This window comes from Hyla sarda, chromosome 4, assembly GCF_029499605.1.
Source record: "Hyla sarda isolate aHylSar1 chromosome 4, aHylSar1.hap1, whole genome shotgun sequence".
Classification (NCBI taxonomy): Eukaryota; Metazoa; Chordata; class Amphibia; order Anura; family Hylidae; genus Hyla; species Hyla sarda.
In genome coordinates, this window is record NC_079192.1 from 350,035,035 (window position 1) to 350,060,588 (window position 25,554).

The 25,554-nt window shown below is 42.6% G+C and overlaps 1 protein-coding gene across 3 annotated transcripts in view; it reads right to left on the reverse strand.

Annotated features, from left to right (window-relative positions):
* The window catches only part of FSTL4 (follistatin like 4), a 1,659,076-nt gene that overhangs the window by 1,227,160 nt on the left and 406,362 nt on the right, over positions 1-25,554 (reverse strand). For 2 of the 3 annotated variants that reach the window (XM_056516583.1, XM_056516582.1), the window contains one exon: positions 16,412-16,547. In XM_056516583.1, the coding sequence (XP_056372558.1) occupies positions 16,412-16,537 (126 nt within the window). In that variant the 5' untranslated portion in view covers positions 16,538-16,547. Of the gene's footprint in view, positions 1-16,411; positions 16,551-25,554 lie in introns of all 3 variants that reach the window. The other variant, XM_056516581.1, reaches the window with a different exon arrangement.

The window sequence follows — 25,554 nt, forward strand, 5'->3', positions numbered from 1 at the left end:
TTACTACAACATTTGTTTGCAATTATATTGTATTGTTCAAAATGCAGTTTTCTTACTGATGAAAAACTAGCAAAAGTTGCCATAGTATGCAGGGCAAAGATACAGCTGGCAAAATGCTGTATCCAACAGCCAGGGATTCAGTCACCAGCAGTCATTTTTCATTTTAGCATTAACTACTGACTCAACATTTATGCATTGTTTTTTTTGCCTCCCAATGAATATATTTGAAGAAGCTTTATATTCACTACAACTTGCAAAGCAATTCTATCAGGATTCTTATTTTAGAGCACATTTACTGATTTACCTTCGTTCTGGAGATCTGTCCCATTAAATATCCGCTTCTATCTTCTCTGAATTGCATGCTGGAGGCCGGGCCCGCCTGGTCAATTTGAATATTCATTGTCTGTGACTCAACGTCCTAGTAATGTGGAGTCAGTGGTCACGTGAGCGCATGCACCGACTGAGCACTCACGTGGCTAGCGATAATAAATATTTAAACTGATCCTTTGGGCCTGCCTCCAGCACGCAGTTCAGAGAAGATCGGATCTTCGGTGGGACATATCTCTGCAACAAAGGTATGTTTTTAAAGGAAAACTGTCAGCCAGTGCACCCACACTAAACTCAAAATATACTGGGTAATAGTGTAGGATAACTGGAGTCCATAAAGCGTTTACTTACTTTAGTGTGTGCTCTGGCTGCTGAGTTCTCCCGTGCTAAAGTTCCATTTGTCCTGTCTGCAGTAGCGTTTTGAAGGTGGTCCCCCGGTGTCCATATCTCTTTGAGTCCCGGAGGAAGGGGCCTAAGCCCACCCCCGTGGTTTGCATATTCATTTTCTTCAACTCCACGTCCTAGTGATGTGGAGTCACATGCCCCCAGGAGCACAGCGCTTTGTCTGCAGAGCGCAGGTGCCTGAAGTTTTTTTTTGCAGCTCTCACGTCCTGATGACTTGAGAGCTGTGTGTCCGAAGAGTGCTCTGCGCAGTGTAACTATGTATGCACCGGGCCCTCGCTACAGAAGTCGGGACAGAACGAGGGCCCGGTACATGCACAGTTACACTGCGCAGAGCACTCTTCGGACACACAGCTCTCAAGTCATCTGGACATGAAATGATATGAAACATACTCTCCTCCCTCCCACCCCCGAAATTGTTATATAGAAACAGCATTTGGTGTTCGTGAAAGCCCCAGGATGCCATGACATGCAAAATCCACTTCCATCTCCAGCCTAATCTTTTCAACATCCTTAGCTTATACTTTTACTCACTGCTATTCTGCGTACTCAAACCCAAAACAACCGGGCCAATTTTTTATTTTTGTGCTTTTGTTTTTTCCTCCTCACCTTCAGTCATAACGCTTCAACTTTTTTCACCTACAGACCCATATGAGACGTTGTTTTTTGTGCTACCAATTGTACTTTTTAACATTTAAATCATTTTAGCACAAAATCTATGGCAAAACTAAAAAAAATAAAATAAAAAATGGTAGGACAAAATGAAAAAAAAAACTACTTTAAAAAAATTATAACTTTTTTGTATGAATTTGTTTGCTTAAAACTGTCCTATTCTATTCACATGTATTAACTTTTTTTTTATTTACTATTCTTTAGATTGCAAACACTTGTTTTATAGAACAGCACTGATCAGTGTTATCATCGCTTGTTTGCTACAGCCTGCCATGGCTGGCATCAGAATAGGAGCGTATCCACTTCTCAACATAATCAGACCACAGGTGTACACGTAATGGGTGGCTTCCCTATGTCTATCTCAGGGCTCCGTCTCCTGAGTGCAGTAAACCATATATATAGAAATAGACGGAATTGCACTTAAAAAGTTCTTTATCTCCAAATTTACCAATGTACAAAACAGTAGAGAGATATACAGAACATAATCACCCGGTGCTCAATAGACTGCTCAGTAAACCATATATATAGAAATAGACTGGGAATTGCACTTAAAAAGTTCTTTATCTCCAAATTTACCAATGTACAAAACAGTAGAGAGATATACAGAACATAATCACCAGGTGCTCAATAGACTGCTCAGAGGTTGTCGGTGTCTTCAGAACCTTCCATCCCAGACTTGCTGCTTGCTGGACGGTGTGTTCCTGGCCATGTGGACGCTAATTCTGAGGGGGTGTGAAAACGCTCGCTGGCATGCGAGCTGCTGGACGTTTCAGGAGTCTCCTCCCTTTCTCAACATAATGTTATGATTATGTTGAGAAAGGGAGGAGACTCCTGAAACATCCAGCAGCTCGCATGCCAGCGAGCGTTTTCACACCCCCTCAGAATCTTCTTCCTTACCATGCCTGGGAAACATTCCTACCAGCTGCAATGGTTGCCACGCCTTATATATGGTTATATGGTAAAATCTTAATAAAGTTACCCCTTAAAGCGTACTCAAAAAAACAAAACTGTTATTTGTTGCACACTATCTCATCCTGATCATGTACATTGACTTTTGTATGTGTCTGTGACCTACATTTCTCTCAGAATTAGCTTTATTTCTGAAATACCTTAATTGTATCCCCCAGAAGCAGGGGGCGGGTACTCACTGTGATAGCCACTCCCCCTCCCTCTCCTCAGTCCAGTGCTTCCCAACCAGGGTGCCTCCAGCTGTTGCAAAACTAAAACTCCCAGCATGCCTGCACAGCCAAATGATGTGTGGGCATGCTGGGAGCTGTAGTTTTGCAACAGCTGGAGGTAGTCCCCCTTTAGCTCACACACACACACACACACACTGGCTTCATATATTCTTACACATACACATTAGATAGACACACTGATATACACACACACATACATATATATATATATATATATATATATATATATATATATATATACATCCACATACACACACACACACACATACATACATACATGCGTGGACACTTACTTTTTCATCTGCAATGCATGTTTCTGCCTCTCTCATTGATGTCTGCTGTGTCAGAGCCGGCAGCAGTCTTCCTGCCCCTCCCCCTCCCCTTCTCTTCACATGAGTCTCTGCAGTGTGTACAGCCCCTCCCCCCTCCAAAACGTCCCATAGTCCAGGACGAAGCAGTGTTCACAGAAGCAGTGAATGCATTCCAGGAGGCAGAGGGGGCAGTTCTTTGACTGGATTTTTCACTATGAAATACTGAAAATTTTCTAATGAAAGCAAGTGCAAAACCTATTGGTTTTGCATGCTTTTCAACATATCAAAAGTTTTTATATCTGTCAGTGCCTATTTAAAGAGAATATGTCAGCTGTATTTGCTGCTGTATTTTTCGTAGGAGCTGCAGACACTGTTTTATAGCTGAGAGGGTATAAAAGCAAACTGTACCTTTCCTTTTTATTTCTCAGCCAAGTGCCACAGCCAAGAGCTGCTCAAGTGCCACAGTATGGTATGACTCCTTGCTTGATTGATGTACATCAGTCAAGGAGGGACTGGGAGGTGAGAGGGAGCGAGAAGACATGCCAAGGTGTGGTACTTTAGCAGCTCGACTCCCCCTACTTGACAATTAGTACAGTTTACTTTTATACCCAACAGCAATCCCATGGTTTCTGCAGCAAATACAGCCGACAGATTCAGGGTTTATATTTAGAATCTGCAGCCAGAGATTCCAACAGCGGCCTGTGCTGACTGAATCAGTCGGTGTTAGAAGTGGGCAGGCATTGCTGTCACCATAGATGAATATGTATTCCATGCGGATTCGCCAAAAGAATAGGAAAAATCATTGTTTCGGCAGCGGAACTTAATTGGTGAAAGCTCTGCTGCTGAACATTCATAATGTGCGCTGTGCAGCAGAATCCCATTGACAGCAATGGGATTCTACTGCACCGGAATTTCATAGCCAAATTGCAAAGCTGAATTCTGCTCAAAAATTATTTTGTATGAATCTATCCGTAAAGTAATTTCTATACTGTTAGCCCTAAGCTAAAAGCCTATCCAACATTTTCTTTCAAAATCTAAATAGGTTAAACACTTTGATAGGATATCTTTACAAAGATCTGAGCTACATTTTTATGCTACAGAGCTCCAAATCCCATGCAATGGAATAGAGGTAAATGGAAAAGTTCTAGTTAACTGCAGCCACCACTATGAAATGCTTAGGAGCTTACTGTACACTGATACATACACACACACACACACACATATATATATATATATATATATTAGAGATGGGCGAATCAAAGCTGTTAAACCCGAATTCATTGCGAATTTCAGGAAATATTTGATTTTCAACTAATGCGAATATCGCTGCGATTTTATTGCGCAAATCGCTTCATTAAACTCCATTTACTGCGGTGCTGGCTCCAGGGCACCTAAAATGGCAGATCCATATGTCAGTACATGGGGCAAGGAACGCTGGGAAGATGGAAAGGCAAGGTGGGAAGGGAGCTAGGCGGGAGGACCCTGAATCACATGCAGGATGCAGCCTATCAGCAGCCAGTCACCCCTGTGATGTCACAACCCTATATATTCGGCAGCCATTTTGCGGCTCGTCATATCATTCATTACACTGCATACAGATAGGACGGACATCACTGTGTGTATGTTACACAGAAAAGCTCATACCAGCAGCGTTTCACATACTAGTCACATCAGCGTTCTGGTGGACGGAGAGCATAGTTTTTTTCACTAAAAAGGATTTTAACTGCAGCTGCAGGCTTAACCCTCCCAGTCACTTTCTTCGGCATAGTATTACAGCAATTCAGTGTCTTTTTCCACAAAAAATCATCTGCTGGTTATACTAGTCTGTAGACGGTATAATACAAAGCAGTCCATTCCTAATAATCTTTGACAGCGTGAAATTTTGTGTTTAGTACACAGCTTTTTCCGGCTGCAGCGCTGTTGTGTACTGCAGGTGTTTTACAAAAATACTTGTTTTTTAAGGGTACCGTAGTGCATTTTTCTGTCCTCATAAGTGCAGACCGCATAAGTACATCTAAGTAGTGTACTATTTTATACCCGATAATCTGTCAAGGACCTACATATTGTGAAAGGACTGACAAAATTAATCACCGGCTGGTGTTTTACAAAAATACTGAGTTTTTAGGCGTACTGTAGCGCATTTTTCTGCCCTCATCAGTGCATACCGCATACGTACATCTAAGTAGTGTACTATTTTGTACCTGTTAATCTGTCAAGGGCCTACATACTGTGAAAGGGCAGAGAAAAGTAATCACCGGCTGGTGTTTTACAAAAATATAGAGTTTTTAGGCCTACTGAGCTAAAAAAAAATTACTAGATCCAAGGATCAGTGACCCAAGTGAGGGGTGGACATAACATTAGTTAATTTACAAGCAACTCAGCCCAATAGGACTGGTTGAAAAGTCCACATGTTAAGCCTCACTGCAAAGATTTTTAATACTTAGCTTTTATTAATTATATTTGAAAATTATGAGCTGAAAAAGTGTTTTAAAAACCCAGCATCACATGCACTGTTCTGTGATTGTCACATGATCGTCCAGGTTGACTGTTATTGAACTTATAAACAGCACACCTTCAGTGTGTACTGTTGGCAGTTATGATGCTGTTGTTAAAATCATTCACATAGCCCCCCCCCCTAACATGTTTTGTCACAGATATTCTGAAGATGTCACATCTGTGACGAAACACGTTAGGGGGGGGGGCTATGTGAATGATTTTACATATTTATGTAAATTTAGGCCTACTGTAGCGCATTTTTCTGCCCTCATCAGTGCATCCCGCATAAGTACAAAAATACAGAGTTTTTAGGTGTACTGTAGCACATTTTTCTGCCCTCATCAGTGCATACCGCATATGAACATCTAAGTAGTGTACTATTTTTTACCTGTTAAACTGTCAAGTGTCTACATACTGTGAAAGTCCACGAAAAAGTACTCATTGGCTTGTATTGTACTTAGATATTTTTTTAAGTGTACTGTAGAGCATTTTTCTGCCCTCATAAGTGCATACCACATATGTATACCTAAGTAGTGTACTATTTTGTACCTGTTAATCTGTCAAGGGCCTACATACTGTGAAAGGCCAGCCAAAAGTGCACACTTGCTGCTGTTCTAGACAAATACTCTTTTAAGCGTAGTGAAGTGTATTGTACTCCCCTCATATACGCACTAAGTATGTCAGGCAGAGATGTGCCAGAACGTACACAGAGGAGTGGTAGAGGCCTAAATCCTTCAGGCAGAGGTCGCAGCAGACTAGGGGCAAGGGGCAGACTAAGAGAGGCCTGAGCTCCCGTTATCAGCTAGCGGTCGTGTCTCGAACAATAACCCATCTTCCATCGTCGATTGGTTAACACGGTCATCCACTTCATCACAAGTGACATCTGACATCCCCAGTCAACAGTCAGTGGGTTCCTCAGACACAAACCTCAGTTGGCATGGCCCGCAACAGTCCCTGTCCTCCCATTGTCTCTGTCCTATTCTGTTTCCTCTCCTACAGAAGTATCTTATGCTGTGGGTTCAACTCCACTATTCACTGAGGACGATTTAATAGAGGACAGTCTGCAGCTACTGCCCAGCCAAGAAGTGGAGGAGACATCTGCCGCTTCCTCCGCTAGGAGGGCAAGTAGTGATGAGGAGAATGACGTGGGAGGCGGTGTTGCCAAGGTTCAGGGTCCGGAAGCAGACTCTGTTGAGGAACCTGAGGAGGACATCAGTGACGTGAAGACACTTGTTGATGATGATGATGAAGCTGATCGCAATTGGGAGCCGGGTGCAGAAGGGGCATCATCAGGAGAAGAGAATTGCAGGTTGCCTGTGAGGCAGCAGCTGAGCCAGCAAGGTGGTAGCATGATTGGCAGTCAGCATGGTGGCAGAAGTGGAAATTCTGCAGCCAAACCTGCCCAGGGGAGACCACTTGCTTCGCGGCAGCCTACCTTCCCGGGAGGTAGTGGAGCTGGGGTTCCTGGAGACGGCCGCAGTAGCAGTAAATTAGTGCGGACTGTTGGTGGGAAGATCAACTACTCAGCAGTGTGGCAGTTTTTCATCAAGCATCGAGAGGAGGTTCACATAGCCACATGCAAGATATGTCGGCAGAAGGTGAAGCGTGGCCAGGGTCCCAATGTTGGCACCACGGCCCTGCGTCAACATATACTTTGCCATCATAAAGCGGCCTGGGAGAACCGTGGCTCCGATGTAGTGGTCCATCCTGCTGCATCACCCAGTGGCACGCCACTCCCTCTTTCAGCCAGCCAAGTCAGCCATTTAGTCAGCTATTCAGTCAGCCATTCCGCTAACAATCCATCGGCAAAGCCATGTCCAAGAGACAACAGTATGCGCCCACTCATAGAAGCTGAATGTGCTCCTGTCTAAGTTGCTGGTGCTGCAGTCCCTCCCTTTTCAAGTGGTGGACTCTGCACCTTTCAGAGAACTGATGGCTTGTGCCGAGCCAAGGAGGAGAATGCCAAGCCGTCATTTCTTTGCGAAGAAGGCAGTGCCAGCCCTGCACAATTTTGTGGAAGAGAAGGTGGTCCAGTCCTTGAGCCTGTTGGTGTGTACCAAAGTGCATGGTAGCGCCGACGTCTGTAGCTGTAACTACGGTCAGGGACAATACATGTCCTTTACTGCTCACTGGGTGAATGTGGTTCCTGCACAGCCACAACCTCAACTTGGACAGGTCACGCCATTTACTCCTCCACGCTCTCAGGCTGTTGGTCCTGTGACAGTGTGTGACTCTGCCTCCTCATCCTCCACCGTGTCCTCAGCCTCCACTGCCCAGACAAGTCTCAGTGGCCCTTCAGCATACCATGTGTGCAGGGCACAGCAGTGTCACACTGTTCTTCATATAGTTTGCCTTGGTGAAAAGAGTCACACAGGGGAGGAACTGCTAAAAGTCATTCGTAAAGAAATCGGAGCATGGCTTAATCCACGAAAACTGGAAATGGGAACAATGGTGACTGACAACGGGAAGAACATCTTGCATGCGCTGCAACTGGGAAGGCTGAGCCATGCGCCCTGCATGGCACACGTGTTCAATCTGGTTGTGAAGCAGTTTTTGAAGTGTTCGTCCCATTTACAAGACATCCTAACAATGGGAAGGAAACTTTGCATGCACTTCAGCCACTCATGCACCTCAAAGCACACCCTCCTTGAGCTGCAGCTTCAGAACGGTATCCCACAACATAGTCTTATTTGTGACGTTGCCACACGTTGGAATTCCACCCTCCATATGTTGGACTGACTGTACGAACAGAGAAAAGTCATCACCAATTTCTTGATGATCCAAGTGGATAGGGGTACGCCCCTGTTTAACTTCAATTTGAACCAGTGGCAGCTCATACATGACACCTACCATTTGCTCAGGCCCTTTGAGGAAGCCACATTATTAGTAAGTCGCCAGGATTACGGGATGAAAGACGTCATTCCACTGCTTCATTTCTTACAACACGTGTTGGAAACGATGGCTGGTCAGGGCACTGGAGACGTGGTGCCTACATCTCACGGCCACAAGAGCCCTGTGGGGGCTGAACTGAAGGAGGGGGAGGGGCACAGTGGAGCACAGTTTAGGTTTTACCAAAAGGGCATTTTTTCTAGTAATCTGACAAGAGATAAGTAGCAGGAGCAGCCAGAGGACACAGACACAGCAAAGTGTTCTACACCCCTATTGAGGCTCTCTGTAGGCCAGAAAGAGCAATTTTTAATATAGATTCGCCACAAATAAATTCGGATTGAACCAAATTTTGGCTAAAAATTCGATGAATCGGCCGAATCGAATTTTTCAAAAGTTCACTCATCTCTAATATATGTGTATATATTGAGCTCAATTATAAAATAACAGCCCCGATATACTAAAAATTGTTACTTACACAGTCAGTATTCAAATCTGCTAGATTTATCAAAATGTATCAGGCTGACTGAAGACTGAAGGCTTTTTAGTCTATGTTTAAACCAACTATTAGTTGTCTTACTATAATCTAGAACTGAAATATTGCTGCATTTTTTCACATTTAGGTCGAGCCCCTCTTAAACTAAATCCAAAACCTGTTTTACATACCACATGCCTTTTTGTCAGATCAGGCGGAAACATGTCTAAAAAGTATGTAAAATTAAATAATAAATGGAGTACAAGTAATGTAAATTTTTGGTGTAAATTATGCAAGAATTCTGGTCCAATATGCAGTAAAACTTCCGCTAAAGATTGCTGCCAGCATGTTATACTTATAAATGTACTTAGACTTTGTTTCATATGCCAGTCTAAGGTTTGGTTCACACACAGCATATTGATTAGTATTTTTTGCCACAAACAGGAGTAAAGCTGGAAGTAAATAGGGAAATAGGAAAAAAACCTAAATGGCATTTTTACATCCTTTGTGGTGTTTTTAGGTTCAGTGGCAGTTATTCAAAATCGCATGTTGAGCGTATGGCACTTTTTTCAGAAAATCTTTTTGCTCCTATAGACTTCTACAGAAGGAAAAATATGCCCTTCAAAAAAAAGTTTTTCAAATTGGCATTTTTGGCGACGGAGATCTGCGGCGGCGTGCGGCAGAAGAGGACGGCTCCCGGATGCGACGGAAGCCGGTGAGTAGTTGCCTAGCAACATCTAGAGGGCTACAGTCTGAGACCACTATTGTGGTCTCTAGACTGTAGCCCTCCAGATGTTGCAAAACTACAACTCCCAGCATGCCCAGACAGCTGTTTGCTGTGTGGGCATGCTGGAATTTGTAGTTTTGCAACAGCTGGCGGTCTGCAGTTTAGAGACCACTGCACAGTGATCTCTATACTGCCCTCTAGATCTTGCAAAACTACAACTCCTAGCATGCCCACACAGCTGTTTGCTGTCTGGGCATGCTGGGAGTTGTAGTTTTGCAACATCTGGAGGTCCACAGTTTGGAGATCACTGTTCAGTGGTCTCTAATTTGTAGCACTCCAGATGTGGCAAAACTACAAATTCCAGCATGCCCACACAGAAAACAGCTGTCTCGGCATGCTGGGAGTTGTAGTTGCGTACCTCCAGCTGTTGCATAACTACATCTCCCAGCATGCCCTTCTGTGATCAGTCATGCTGGGAATTGTAGTTTTGCAACAGCTGGAGGCCCACTGGTTGGAAAATACTGAGTTAGGTAACAGAACCTAACTCAGTATTTTCCAACCAGTGTGCCTCCAGCTGTTTCAAAACTACAACTCCCAGCATGTACTGACAGACCGTGCATGCTGGGAGATATAGTTTTGCAACAGCTGGAGGCTCACTGGTTGGAAAATACTTAGTTAGGTAACAGAACCCAACTGAAGGTTTTCCAACTAGTGTGCCTCCAGCTGTTGCAAAACTACAACTCCCAGCGTGTACTGACAAACTGTGCATGCTGGGAGTTGTAGTTTTGAAACAGCTGGAGGTTTGCCCCCCCATGTGAACGTACAGGGTACATTCACACGGGCGGGTTTACAGCAAGTTTCCTGCTTCAAGTATGAGCTGCGGCAAATTTTTCGCCGCAGCGCAAATTCCTAGCGGGAAACTCACCGTAACCCGCCAGTGTGAATGTACCCTAAAAACACTACACTACACTAACACCTAATAAAGAGTAAAACACTACATAAACACCCCCTTACACTGTCCCCCCCAATAAAAATGAAAAACGTATTGTACAGCAGTGTTTCCAAAATGGAGCCTCCAGCTGTTGCAAAACAACAACTCCCAGCATTTCCGGACAGCCACTGACTGTCCAGGCATGCTGGGAGTTTAGCAACAGCTGGAGGCACCCTGTTTGGGAATCACTGGCATAGAATACCCCTATGTCCACCCCTATCCAATCCCTAATTTAGTCCTCAAATGCGCATGGCGCTCTCTCACTTCGGAGCCCTGTCGTATTTCAAGGAAACAGTTTAGGGACACATATGGGGTATTGCCGTACTCGGGAGAAATTGCCTTACAAATTTTGGGGGGCTTTTTCTCCTTTTATCCCTTATGAAAAGGAAAAGTTGGGGTCTACACCAGCCTGTTAGTGTAAAAAAAAAAAAAATGTTTACACTAACATGCTGGTGTTGCCCTTTACTTTTTATTTTCACAAGAGGTAAAAGGAAAAAAAGACCACCAAAATTTGTAGCTCAATTTCTCCTGAGTACAGAAATACCCCATATGTGGGCGTAAAATACTCTGCGGGCGCACAACAAAGCTCAGGAGTGAGAGCGCACCATGTACATTTGAGGCCGAAATTGGTGATTTGCACAGGGGTGGCTGATTTTACAGCGGTTCTGACATAAACTCCAAAAAATAAATACCCACATGTAACCCCATTTTGGAAACTACACCCCTCATGTAATGTAATAAGGGGTACAGTGAGCATTTACGCCCCACAAGTGTCTGACAGATTTTTGGAACAGTGATCTGTGAAAATGAAAAATGTAATTTTTTTGTTTGTAAAGCCCACTGTTCCAAAGATCTGTCAAACGCCAGTGGGGTGTAAATGCTCACTGTACCCCTTATTACATCCCGTGAGGGGTGTAGTTTCCAAAATGGGGTCACATGTGGGGGAGTCCACTGTTCTGGCACCACGGGGGGCTTTGTAAATGCACATGGCCCCCGATTTCCATTCCAAACAAATTATCTCTCTAAAAGCTCAATGGCGCTCCTTCTCATCTGAGCGTTGTAGTTCGCTCGCAGTGCACTTGACGTCCAAACATGGGGTATTTCCATACTCAGAAGAAATGGGGTTACAAATTTTGGGGGGCATTTTCTCCTATTACCCTTTGTAAAAAAGGAAATTTGGAGGAAAACCAGCATTTTAGTGGAAAAATATTTTTTTTCATTTACACATCCGACTTTAACAAAAAGTTGTCAAACACCTGTGGGGTGTTAAGGCTCACCGTACCCCTTGTTACGTTCCTTGAGGGGTGTCGTTTCCATAATAGTGTGCGATGTGTTTTTTTTTGCTGTCCTGGCACCATAGGGGCTTCCTAAATGGGACATGCCCCCCAAAAGCCATTTCAGAAAAACTCACTCTCCTAAATCCCATTGTTGCTCCTTCGCTTCTGAGCCCTCTAGTGCACCCGCCGAACACTTGACATACACATATGAGGTATTTTCTTACTCGAGAGAAATTGGGTTACAAATTTTGAGAGGATTTTTTTCCTTTTACCCCTTGTAAAAATTCAAAAACTGGGTCTACAAGAACATGCCAGTGTAAAAAATGAAGATTTTGAATTTTCTCCTTCACTATGCTGCTATTCCTGTGAAACACCTAAAGGGTTAACACACTTACTGAATGGCATTTTGAATACTTTGAGGGGTGCAGTTTTTATAATGGGGTCATTTATCGGGTATTTCTAACCAGAAGACCTTTCAAATCCACTTCAAACCTGAACTGGTCCCTGAAAAATTCCGATTTTGAAAATTTTGCAAAAAATTGGAAAATTGTTGCTGAACTTTGAAGCCCTCTGGTGTTTTCCAAAAGTAAAAACTCATCAATTTTATGATGCCAACATAAAGTAGACATATTGTATATGTGAATCAATATATAATGTATTTGGAATATCCATATTCCTTATAAGCAGAGAGCTTATGAAATTTCATGAAATTTTTGAATTTTTCACCAAGAAAGAATGCAAGTATCGCCGAAAATTTCCCACTAACATAAAGTAGAATATGTCACGAAAAAACAATCTCGGAATCAAATTTATAAGTAAAAGCATCCCAGAGTTATTAATGCCTAAAGTGACAGTGGTCAGATTTGCAAAAAATGCTCCCGTCCTTAGGGTCATAATGGGCTCCGTCCCCAAGGGGTTACGTCCCATGATGAGTCACATGACTTAAAATGAAAAATGAAGGAGTTAAAATGCTAAAGAAAAATGTTGCTCCTAAAACACATTTAAAAAAAAAAAAAAAAACAACACAAAAACTGAATCTTGGGAGTGCAAAATAGGTAGCATGTTTTTGTTTGTTTGTTTTGTTTTCACTTTACTTCACTTTATCATTGCATGTGCACCTTTGAATTTAAATATAACAATGCACATATAAGAGTTATAGCAAAATATACTAAAATATAATCACCAATTTTCCACCAAACTTTTGGACAAAAAATATTGACACAAGGAAGGCATTTCAAAAGTGTCTAAAAATGTGCCAAATTTATCAAACAGCATGAGACACTATAATACATTTGGTGCCTACCTAGACTGTCCGCTTTAAGTTTACACTGGCTTTTAAGTATTAGACAGGATTACTAAATCTGCCCCACTATGCAAATTGTAAAACTCTAGCTTCGCACTGAATTATACATGCCTATTACCAGAAGCTGCAACATAAGCAGATAAAAAAGATAGGTAAACTGTAACTCTTATATTACATTAGGCTGCCTCTTCACATTCCCATTGATATTATAATGTATATCCCATCATTTAGTGTATTGCTTCAAACATAGGTGAATACTTAGCTTATTTCCAAGATATCACAGCTCTGCAGTTACGTCAGTTAATATTCTAACAGGATCACTGAGATTAGACATGACCTTTCCACAGCCTTGTAGTTTATTCCTAGCTCATTTATTAGAAATTGTCAGCCTATACATCACCCAGATTACACAATGCAATTCATTTAGAATACAATTTAATAGAAAATATAGCATACAAAATACATGTAACAGAGCAAACATTCCATTATTTAAAGAAACACAACTCCAATTTCTTTTAGTAAGAGCAGTAAAGTGAACTATAGCAGACTAACACTCAAAAACAGCATTTCAATATGAAAGCAAGGCAGATAATGTGGCCCAAATTTATCAACCTGCCTAAAACCAAAACAGTCTGATTTGTCCATAGCGACCAATCACAGCTCAGATTTCGGTTTAAAGTTTATTAAAACATGAAAGCCGAGCTTGGTTATTATGTTCAAAATCAGATCAGCTTTGTTTTCAGATAGATTGATCCTTTGAGCCAGTATATCTACATATATAAGCAATGCTGAATATGTGATTTTTTTGCAATGTGATATGACAAGTAACATAGAAAACACAGGGAGGATTTACTAAAAGGGGCGTTTTCATACGCCTGCCTTATGTGAACATCCGCTTGTGTTCACTGCACTGGCTTGACTTATAAGCGTATGCCTCTCAGTAAATCCAGCTGAGTACAGCCTGCTAGGGCATTGTGTAGATTTCTGCGTGATTGGCCCAGTCTGCAAAGAGTTTAACCCCTTAAGGACGCAGGACGTAAATGTACGTCCTGGTGAGGTGGTACTTAACGCACCAGGACGTACATTTACGTCCTAAGCATAACCGCGGGCATCGGAGCGATGCCCGTGTCATGCGCGGCTGATCCCGGCTGCTGATCGCAGCCAGGGACCCGCCGGCAATGGCCGAAGCCCGCGATCTCGCGGGCGTCCGCCATTAACCCCTCAGGTGCCGGGATCAATACAGATCCCGGCATCTGCGGCAGTTCGCGATTTAAATGAACGATCGGATCGCCCGCAGCGCTGCTGCGGGGATCCGATCATTCATAATGCCGCACGGAGGTCCCCTCTCCTTCCTCCGTGCGGCTCCCGGCGTCTCCTGCTCTGGTCTGTGATCGAGCAGACCAGAGCAGGAGATGACCGATAATACTGATCTGTTCTATGTCCTATACATAGAACAGATCAGTATTAGCAATCATGGTATTGCTATGAATAGTCCCCTATGGGGACTATTCAAGTGTAAAAAAAAATGTAAAAAAATGTAAAAGTAAAAAAAAAGTGAAAAATCCCCTCCCCCAATAAAAAAGTTAAACGTCTGTTTTTTCCTATTTTACCCCCAAAAAGCGTAAAAAAATTTTTTTATAGACATATTTGGTATCGCCATGTGCGTAAATGTCCGAACTATTAAAATAAAATGTTAATGATCCCGTACGGTGAACGGCGTGAACGAAAAAAAAAAAAAAGTCCAAAATTCCTACTTTTTTAATACATTTTATTAAAAAAAAATTATAAAAAATGTATTAAAAGTTTTTATATGCAAATGAGGTATAAAAAAAAAGTACAGATCATGGCGCAAAAAATTAGCCCCCATACCGCCACTTATACGGAAAAATAAAAAAGTTAGAGGTCATCAAAATAAAGGGATTATAAACGTACTAATTTGGTTAAAAAGTTTGTGATTTTTTTTAAGCGCAACAATAATATAAAAATATATAATAATGGGTATCATTTTAATCGTATTGACCCTCAGAATAAAGAACACATGTCATTTTTACCATAAATTGTACGGCGTGAAAACAAAACCTTCCAAAATTAGCAAAATTGCGTTTTTCGTTTTAATTTCCCCACAAAAATAGTATTTTTTGGTTGCGCCATACATTTTAGGATATAATGAGTGATGTCATTACAAAGGACAACTGGTCGCGCAAAAAACAAGCCCTCATACTAGTCTGTGGATGAAAATATAAAAGAGTTATGATTTTTAGAAGGTGAGGAGGAAAAAATGAAAACGTAAAAATTTAATTGTCTGAGTCCTTAAGGCCAAAATGGGCTGAGTCCTTAAGGGGTTAAATATAGGGGTTTGTGCAAAATTCTGCGTTCACAAACCTACCTTCCTGTACATAATTTGCTGACAGTGGGGGAGATATATAGAACAGTGTGCACAAAAAATATGGCACATTTTGGTACAAAAAAAAGGACAAAAACATCAACCAAAAATAAGGAAGGGGTTGTGACTTAGCAAAAACTGGGTGTGCTTTAGTTCAAAAGAGGCATGACTTAAATATGACACTGGGTGCCAAAAATTGACCAAAGTTTGGCACACATTTATGGCTTAAACAGAAACCAACTAAAACAGGGTCTAAACTTAGACAACATAGTCTAAAGATGTGCCATACTTTCTAATAGTCTGAACCACTGTGAAAAATATGATGCATTAGACATTTAGACAGCTATTATTTCTTATTGTGCACTACAGTTATTGGGGGAATGCAGGATGCAAGAAGCTGGATGCACTGAACCTGATGCTTCACAGGATCTAACAGGTCAACTCACTGGATTATAAACACACCATACAAGATTTTCGATCAAACGCAACCAGAAACAATGCTGAATCAAAGGACACATGTAAACGCACTCTTACTTCACCGTAAGTTAGTTTAATCTTATGCACTTACATAATAAAAAAATACTAAATGTAAATAATTGGTTCTAATGTATTTTTAAGTGTTTGGTTTCAAATAATAATGATAAGACATTATAAAGCCCACTGTAATACAGGCTTTAAGCCAATTCAGATTTGTGCTTTATACTTTATACTTTATACCTTCTTTTGGTAAGTGACATAATGTTATTCTGTCAGTAAATGTCACTATACTTTTCTCAAGTATCACATGATCTGCTGTCATCAAAAATTAATAAGTGTCGACCATATTTTCAAAAAGTCAAGTTTGCAACAATAAGAAAAATAACAAAACAGCAGTTCTAGGAACAGAAACGAAAAGAGTTTCTTGTAGCGAAGTCGTATTATATAAGCGCCCGGAGTGAAGTGCATTTCAATAGATGATTTACCTCCAGTTGCAACCTCCCCGTAGCGGAATTTAACCTTCGGCTCCCATCTGAATCCATCCATCCCCATGTGGCCGACAGAAAGACCCCGAGCAACAGCAAAAACAGCCACAAGCTTCTTGACTTCATTACAGGCAGTCTGCTGAGAACAAATATAGAATCATAAGACCTCATCATTTTAAAAGTGCTCTAAACAGATCATGCACTGCAAGCTCAATCTGTCTCTCCTCTACAGGTCATCTGTAACACCTCGCAGCTATGTATGCATTTTGATAGGCTCGATGGCTAATTCAGAAGTATGTTTCAAAAGACATGATCCAAAAGGATGGAACTGAAACCCAGTCAAACCTTTAGTTCATTACTGGACTTTATTGACTTGTGACCTTCTCACCTCTTAATGTCTAAGGTAATGGACAAACAGAAAACAAGTTCTAATTCTATTATTGACTAGAAGACCATGTACTCGAGCCAAAAGCTATGAAAACTCTATTCTTTATTTTCTGAGAGGAGAGATCTAAATTCTACTTAACTTTCCATAAAGGTTGTTAGAATAACAGTCCTAGTTATCTATACACTTCTGTAATACACATCAATGATTCACATTTAGATGCAAAAACCTAATGTTCATAGCGTGACACTACATCATGTTATTTATTATAACATGTCTTGTTTTTTGCATGACCAATTTGCTTTGTAATGAAAGCTCTCATTTTACCAAAAATTGTATGGCGAACTTAACCCCTTAACGACGCAGGACGTAAATGTATGTCCTGGTGATGTGGTACTTAACGCACCAGGACGTACATTTACATCCTGAGCATAACCGCGGGCATCGGAGCGATGCCGGCATCATGCACGGCAGGTCCCGGCTGTGGATCACAGCCAGGGACCCGCCGGTAATGGCGGACACCCGCGATCCCACGGATGTCCGCCATTAACCCCTCAGATGCTGTCATCTATACAGATCACGGCATCTGCAGCATCGCGATCACTTAACAGGATGATCGGATCGCCCGCAGCGCTGCCGCGGTGATACGATCATCCTGCACGGCAGACGGAGGTCCCCTCACCTGCCTCCACTGTCTTCCGGGAGTCTTCTGCTCTGATCTGCCTTCCCGCAGACCAGAGCAGAAGATGACCGATAACCCTGATCAGTGCTATGTCCTATACATAGCACTGAACAGGATTAGCAATCGAATGGTTGCTATAAATAGTCCCCTATGGGGACTATAAGAGTGTAAAAATAAAAGTAAAAAAAATTAAGTAAAAAAAATGTGAAAAACCCCCTCCCCCAATAAAAACGTAAATTGTCCCATTTTCCCTATTTTACCCCCAAAAAGTGTAAAAAAATTATTTTATATACATATTTGGTATCGCCGCGTGCGTAAATATCCGTACTATTAAAATAAAATGTAAATGATCCCGTACGGTGAACGGCGTGAACGTAAAAAAAAAAAAAAAAGTCCAAAATAGCTGCTTTTTTATAACATTTTATTCCAAAAAAATTAATAAAAAATTTTATAAAAGTTTTGTATAAGCAAATATGGTATTAATAAAAAGTACAGATCACGGCGCAAAAAATGAGCCCTCATACCACCGCATAAATATGGAAAAATGAAAAAGTTATAGGTCTTCAAAATGGGGGGATTTTAAACGTACTAATTTGGTTAAAAAGTTTGCGATTTTTTTGAAGGGCAACAGTAATAGAAAAGTGTATAATCATGGGCATCATTTTAATCATATTGACCCAGAGAATAAAAAACACGTCATTTTTACCATAAATTGTACGGCGTGAAAACAAAACCTTCCAAAATTAGCAAAATTGCGGTTTTCTTTTTAATTTTCCCACACAAGTAGTATTTTTTGGTTGCGCCATACATTTTATGGTAAAGTGAGTGATGGCATTACAATAGACAACTGGTCGCGCAAAAAACAAGCCCTCATACTAGTTTGTGGATGAAAATATAAGAGTTATGATTTTTTGAAGGGGAGGAGGAAAAAACGAAAGCGTAAAAATAAAATTGTCTGAGTCCTTAAGGTCCAAATGGGCTGAGTCCTTAAGGGGTTAAAGAATAATTTTTTTATGGAGAAAATTGAAATGAAAACCACAATTTTGCACACTTTGGAGGTTTTGTTTTCACACTATACACTTTACGGTAAAAATGACGTGTTCTTTATTCTGTGGGTCAATATGATTAAAATGATACCCATGGCTAGATACTGTTCTATTTTTGTACCGCTTAAAAAAAATCTCAAACTTTTTGTACAAAATTAGTAATATAAAATCGCCAAATTTTGACCACCTATAACTTTTTCATTTTTCCGTATATGGGGTGGTATGAGGGCCCTATTTTTACGCCATCATCTGTTCTTATTATTGATACCACATTTGCATATATAAAACTTTTTGGACAATTATTATACATTTTTTTTTTATAAAACGTGGCAAAAAAGCAGCATTTTTGGATTTTTTTAAGTTTAAGCTGTTCACCGTACGGGATCATTTCCGCACACAGCGATACCATATATGTTTATTAAAAAAAATGTTTATGCTTTTTGGAGGTAAAATGGGAAAAAGGGACAATTTTCTTTTTTGTAGGGGGAGGGGATTTTTCAAAAAAAAATTTAGCTTTTTTTTTACTTTTTTAACTTTTATTTTTACACTTTAATAGGGGGACTATCTATAGCAGTGGTTCTCAAACTTTTTGGCGAATGTACCCCCAAAGCTTGAAAGTATGTCCGCGAGTACCCCCTCGCGTGGAACTTGCGGGCGAGGGGTACAAAAGGCTTATTCTCACCTTTATATTAATGCATTAGCTGTATACTAATGCCTCCATCTTAATCCCCTTGTGCTATTATCCTCCTCCATTTTAATCCCCTTGTGCTATTATTCCCCACTTCCATCTTAATCCCCTTGTGCTACTATCCCCCCTCCATTTTAATCCCCTTGTGCCACTATCCCCCCCTCTGCATCTTAATCCCCTTTTGACACTATTCCCCCCTCCGTCTTAATCCCCTTGTGCCACTATTCCCCCCTCCATCTTAATCCCCTTGTGCCATTATTCCCCCCTCCCTCTGATCCCCATTTGCCATTCCCCCCTCCATCTTAATCCCCTTGTGTCATTATTATCCGATATGGCAAAAGGGGATCAGAGGAAGGGGGAATGGTGCAAGAGGATCCGAGGGAGGGAGAAACACAAGGGGATTAAGATGGAGGAGGAATAATAACACAAGGGTATTAACATGGAGGAAGAATAATGGCACAAGGGGATTAAGATGGAGGAGGAATAATAGCACAAGGGGATAAAGATGGAGGAGGAATAATAATAGCACAAGGGGATTAAGATGGAGGAGGAATAATAGCACAAGGGGATTAAGATGGAGGAGGAATAATGGCACAAAGGGATTAAGATGGAGGAGGAATAATAACACAGGGGGATTAAGATGGAGGAGGAAGAATAACACAGGGGGATTAAAATGGAGGAGGAATAATAGCACAAGGGGATTAAGATGGAGGAGGAATAATAGCACAAGGGGATTAAGATGGAGGAGGAATAATGGCACAAAGGGATTAAGATGGAGGAGGAATAATAGCACAAGGGGATAAAGATGGAGGAAGAATAATAACACAAGGGGATTAAGATGGAGGAGGAATAATAGCACAAGGGGATTAAGATGGAGGAGGAATAATAGCACAAGAGGATAAAGATGGAGGGGGAATAATAACACAAGGGGATAACATGGAGGGGGAATAATAACACAAGGGGATAAAGATGGAGGGGGAATAATAACACAAGGGGTTTAAAATGGAGGGGGAATAATAGCACAAGGGGATTAAGATGGAGGAGGAATAATGGCACAAAGGGATTAAGATGGAGGAGGAATAATAACACAGGGGGATTAAAATGGAGGAGGAATAATAACACATGGGGATTAAAATGGAGGAGGAATAATAGCACAAGGGGATTAAGATGGAGGAGGAATAATAGCACAAGGGGATTAAGATGGAGGAGGAATAATGCCACAAAGGGATTAAGATGGAGGAGGAATAATAGCACAAGGGGATAAAGATGGAGGAAGAATAATAACACAAGGGGATTAAGATGGAGGAGGAATAATAGCACAAGGGGATTAAGATGGAGGAGGAATAATGGCACAAAGGGATTAAGATGGAGGAGGAATAATAGCACAAGGGGATAAAGATGGAGGAAGAATAATAACACAAGGGGATTAAGATGGAGGAGGAATAATAGCACAAGGGGATTAAGATGGAGGAGGAATAATAGCACAAGAGTATAAAGATGGAGGGGGAATAATAACACAAGGGGATAAGATGGAGGGGGAATAATAACACAAGGGGATAAAGATGGAGGGGGAATAATAACACAAGGGGATTAAGATGGAGGAGGAATAATAGCACAAGGGGATAAAGATGGAGGGGGGGGGTTGATTATCCATTTTAATCTCTTGTGACATTATTCCTCCCTCCCTCTGATCCTCTTGCACCATTCCCCCTTCCTCTGATCCCCTTTTCCCATATCGGATAATAATAGCACAAGGGGATTAAGATGGAGGGGGGAAAATGGCAAAAGGGGATTAAGACTGAGGGGGAATAATAACACAAGGGGATTAAGATGGAGGGGGGGGGGGTAATCAACACCCCCCTCCATATTAATCCCCTTTTGCCATTTCCCCCCCCCTCCAATTTAATCCCCTTGTGCCATTATTATCCGATATGGCAAAAGGGGATCAGAGGAAGGGGAAATGGCGCAAGGGGATTAAGATGGAGGAGGAGAGCACTAATGGTGGAGGGGGGAATGAGGGGATATGGGGAGTAATAAAGCACAAGCCATTAAATTTTAATGCCTTGTGCTTTATCACTCCACATCCCCCCTCCGCCATTATCCCTTTCCCCCTCCATCTTAATGCCTTGTGCTTCATTTCCCCCTCATCCCCCCTTCACCATTATCCCTCTCCCCCTCCATCTTAATGCCTTGTGCTTTATCACTCCCCATCCCCCCATCATCACTCCTCCGCCATTATCCCTCTCCCCCTCCATCTTAATGCCTTTTGCTTTATCACTCCCCATCCCCCCATCATCACCCCTCTGCCATTATCCCTCTCCCCCTCCATTTAATCATGAAATGGAGGGGGAGAGGGATAATGGCAGAGGGGGGATGAGGAGTAATAAAGCAAAAGGCATTAAGATGGAGGGGGAGAGGGATAATGGCGGAGGGGGGGGGATGGGGAGTAATAAAGCACAAGGCGTTACATTTTAATGCCTTGTGCTTTATTCTTTATTACTCCCCATCCCTCTCCCCCTCCATCTTAATGCCTTGTGCTCCGTCCAATACATTCCCCCTCTGGCCCACACAGTTATTAACTTTTTTATACTTTTTACCTGGTCTCCGGCGGGACCCTGTTTGTTGCTTCTTTATGCAGAGCGTCCCGTTCGGCGGGGCCGCACTGACGTGTGACGTTCTCCTGCGCTGTGCGGCAACTCCGCGCAACGTCAGGGGAGGTCACACGTCTCCCCGGCAACCAGGCAGCTCACTCACAGTAGCAACTGTACGGTGAGCTGCCGCGGCTATGCACTTTCAGATACTGGCCAATGCATGGCCGGTATTTGACAGCGCTTTCGCGTACCCCCGCTCAACCCGTGGCGTACCCACAGGGGTACGCGTACCACGGGTTGAGAACCCAGGATCTATAGCAATCCTTTGATTGCTAATACTGTTCAGTGCTATGCACCGGCCGGAGGCAGGTGAGGGGAACTCCGGCCGCCATTACAGATGATCGGATCCCCCCGGCAGCGCTGACGGCGATCCAACCATCTATTTTAACATGTGCATTGCTGCAGATGTCATGATATGTTTTGATCACGGCATCTGAGGGGTTAATGGCAGACATCTGCGTGATTGGGGATGTCGGAAATTACTGGCGAGTCCCCGGCTGCTACTGCAGTGTATGACGCGAGCACCGCTCCGATGCTCGCAGTCATACACAGGACGGAAATGTATGTCCTGGTGTGCTAAGTACCGCCACACCAGGACGTACATTTACGTCCGTGGTCGTTAAGGGGTTAGAGTAATTTTGTTAATCTTTTTATTAGCAATGTTTTTTAAAATAAGTTTTTTAATGTGTTTAATAAAGTGTGTTTTTAACTTTTTTTTTCTTTATTTTTTTTTACATTTTTTAAGTAGTACTACTACTCCCAACATGGAGCAGACTGTTCCATGATTGGAGTAGTAGTACCTGTACTAATAGACAGATCGCCCTGGGTGTCACTTCTGACACCCGTTGCAATCCTCCTATATAATGTATAGAAGCCACGGCACTGCAGTTCTTCTCCGCTATCCGGCACTGTGTTCTGTGATGTTATTCACATCACAGATTCATATTTCCCACAGAGAGCTGTGATTAGCCAGATGGTACCAACCAATCACAACGATCTGTGGGAAATATGAATAGTTATATATATGGCAGTGCAGGGGACCAGAGAAGAGCTGCTGCCCGCATCTATACATTATACAGGACGATCGCAGCGGGTGTCAGGAGTGACATCCACTGTGATCTGTCCTTAGCTGCAGGTACTACTGCTCCCACTCAGCTCCATGCTAGGAGCTGTAGTACCTGCATTAATAAACAGATCGCAACGGGTGTCAGAAACAGAGAGCCTCCAATTGTTGCAAAACTACAACTCCCAGCATGCCCAGACAGCCTTGGCTGTCTGGGAATGCTGGGAGTTGTAGTTTAGCAACAGCTGGAGTATCCCTGTCTGGGAAGACACTGGCAGAAGGGTCTGTTCACATTATACAAAATGTACAATGTGAACATAGCCTCATACTTACCACTCTGCCTCCCGTTTGTAGCTCTGCCCCCTAATGACGCCATCACTAGGGGTGGAGCTACACAGACCCGGCAGGGACAGGGAGCAAGGGATGTAAGGGGATCTCCTCTTCTGTATACACTATATACAGCTATCTACAGAAAGCTGTATATAGTGTATACCGCCCAAAGGGGCTATAGGAGCAGGGAGTCCCGTCAGTATAGTGACAGGATTCCCGGCTCCTGTATAGTATACACGGGTACACTATGCACCCCTGTATACTATAGGTCCTGGGGAGGTGAGTAGTGATGCCGTACATCACTCCTCATCTCCTTACACTTTGTGGACCAGGCGCTCAGCATTCGACCCACAGAGTCGTACCCTGAAGGCAGTGAAAAACTGCCACAGGGTACAAATTTGGCCGTTTCTACACACCACAAAAAACGCCAGAAGAAACCAAAAAAAAACTTCCAAAACGCAGGAAAAAGCTGTGGCAGTTTTCCATTTTTTATTTTTTTTAACACCTTAAAAAAACGCCAGCAAAAACACCAGAAAATCTGCTGATTTTTTGCAGTTTTTCTGCCGTTTTTTCTGGCATTTTTTACTGGTGTGTGGAAACAGCCAATTTTGTACCCTGTGGCAGTTCTTTCACTGTCTTCAGGGTACGACTCTGTGGGTCGGATGCTGAGCGCCCGGTCCACAAAGTGTAAGGAGATGAGGAGTGATGTACAGCATCACTATTCACCTCCCCCGGCCGTATAGTATACAGGGGTGCATAGTGTACACACGTATACTGTACAGGAGTCAGGAATCCTGTCGCTATACTGACAAGACTCCCTGCTCCTACAGGCCCTTTGGGCTGTATACAGTATATACAGCTATCTATAGATAGCTGTATATAGTGTAAACAGAAGCCGACGTCCACTTACTTCCCTTGATCCTGTGCCGGCCGTGTCCATGTAGTTACGCCCCTAGTGATGATGTAATTAGGGGCGGAGCTACAGACGGAAGCCAGGCTGGTACGGGTGTGAGGCTCTGTTCACATTGTCTGTTTTGTATAATGTGAACAGACCCTTCTAGCAGTGTCCTCCCAGACAGGGAGACTCCAGCTGTTGCTAAACTACAACTCAGCCAAAGGCTGTCTGTGCACGCTGGGAGTTGTAGTTTTGCAACAATTGTAGGCTATCTGTTTGGGAAGACATTGCATTTTGGGCGCTTTCCCAAGTAGAGAGCGCCCAAAATGTCCTAACTTATTTTTTGTGTTTCTTTTTTCTTCTCGTTTCAGATCCGTGTATGCAGAACATTACGGTGGATTCGGAGGACTACTGCGGATGAATAAAATGGTTAACGAGGGCTGTGGGGGGGGGGGGTGTTTTTTAAAGTATAATTATTTTTCCAATGTGTCATCTTTTTTTTTTTTTTTATTGAATTTTCAGGCTTAGTAGGGGAAGCTGTCTAATAGACGGAATCCATTACTGAGCAGGGCTTAGCGTTAGCCCCAAAAACAGCTAGCGCTAACCCCCAATTATTACCCCGGTACCCACCCAGGGGTGCCGGGAAGAGCTGGTACCAACAGGATCGGAGGGTCAAAAATTGTTTTTTTTTTAAATAAATAAATGTAAAAAAAAAATGCATAGGGTTCCCCGTCTTTTTATTCTCAGCCAGATACCAACAAAGCAGCAACAGCTTGACATTACCAGGGGGGGCGAGGACCATTGTTACTGGCCCTCCCCAGCCTAAATAACACCAGCCTGTTACCACCTAGGCCCAAGAGCGCCATTTTTGATGCTACGGGCCTGTTGGTACCGACTCTTCCCGGCACCAGGTTAGTGGTAGCTGATTTTGGGGCTAACGATAAGCCCCGGCTTAGTAATGGATTCCGTCTATTAGACAGCTTCCACTGCTAAGCCTGAAAATTCAATTTAAAAAAAAAGGCAACACATTAGAAAAATTATTTTATAAAAAAAAAATCCAGTTCATCCGCTGTCCGCTGGGGAGAGCTCCCATATTGTAATGTCTTCCCAAACAGGGAGCCTCCAATTGTTGCAAAACTACAACTCCCAGCATGCCCAGACAGCCTTTGGCTGTCTGTGCATGCTGGGAGTTGTAGTTTAGCAACAGCTGGAGTCTCCCTCTCTGGGAAGACACTGCCAGAAGGGTCTGTTCACATTATACAAAACATACAAAGTGTACAGAGTCTCACGCTTATCAGCCTGGATCCCGTCTGAAGCCCCACCCCCTAATGACATCACTAGGGGGCGGAGCTACACGGACCCAGCCGGGACTGGAGGGAAGTAAGCGGACTTCTTCTTCTGTA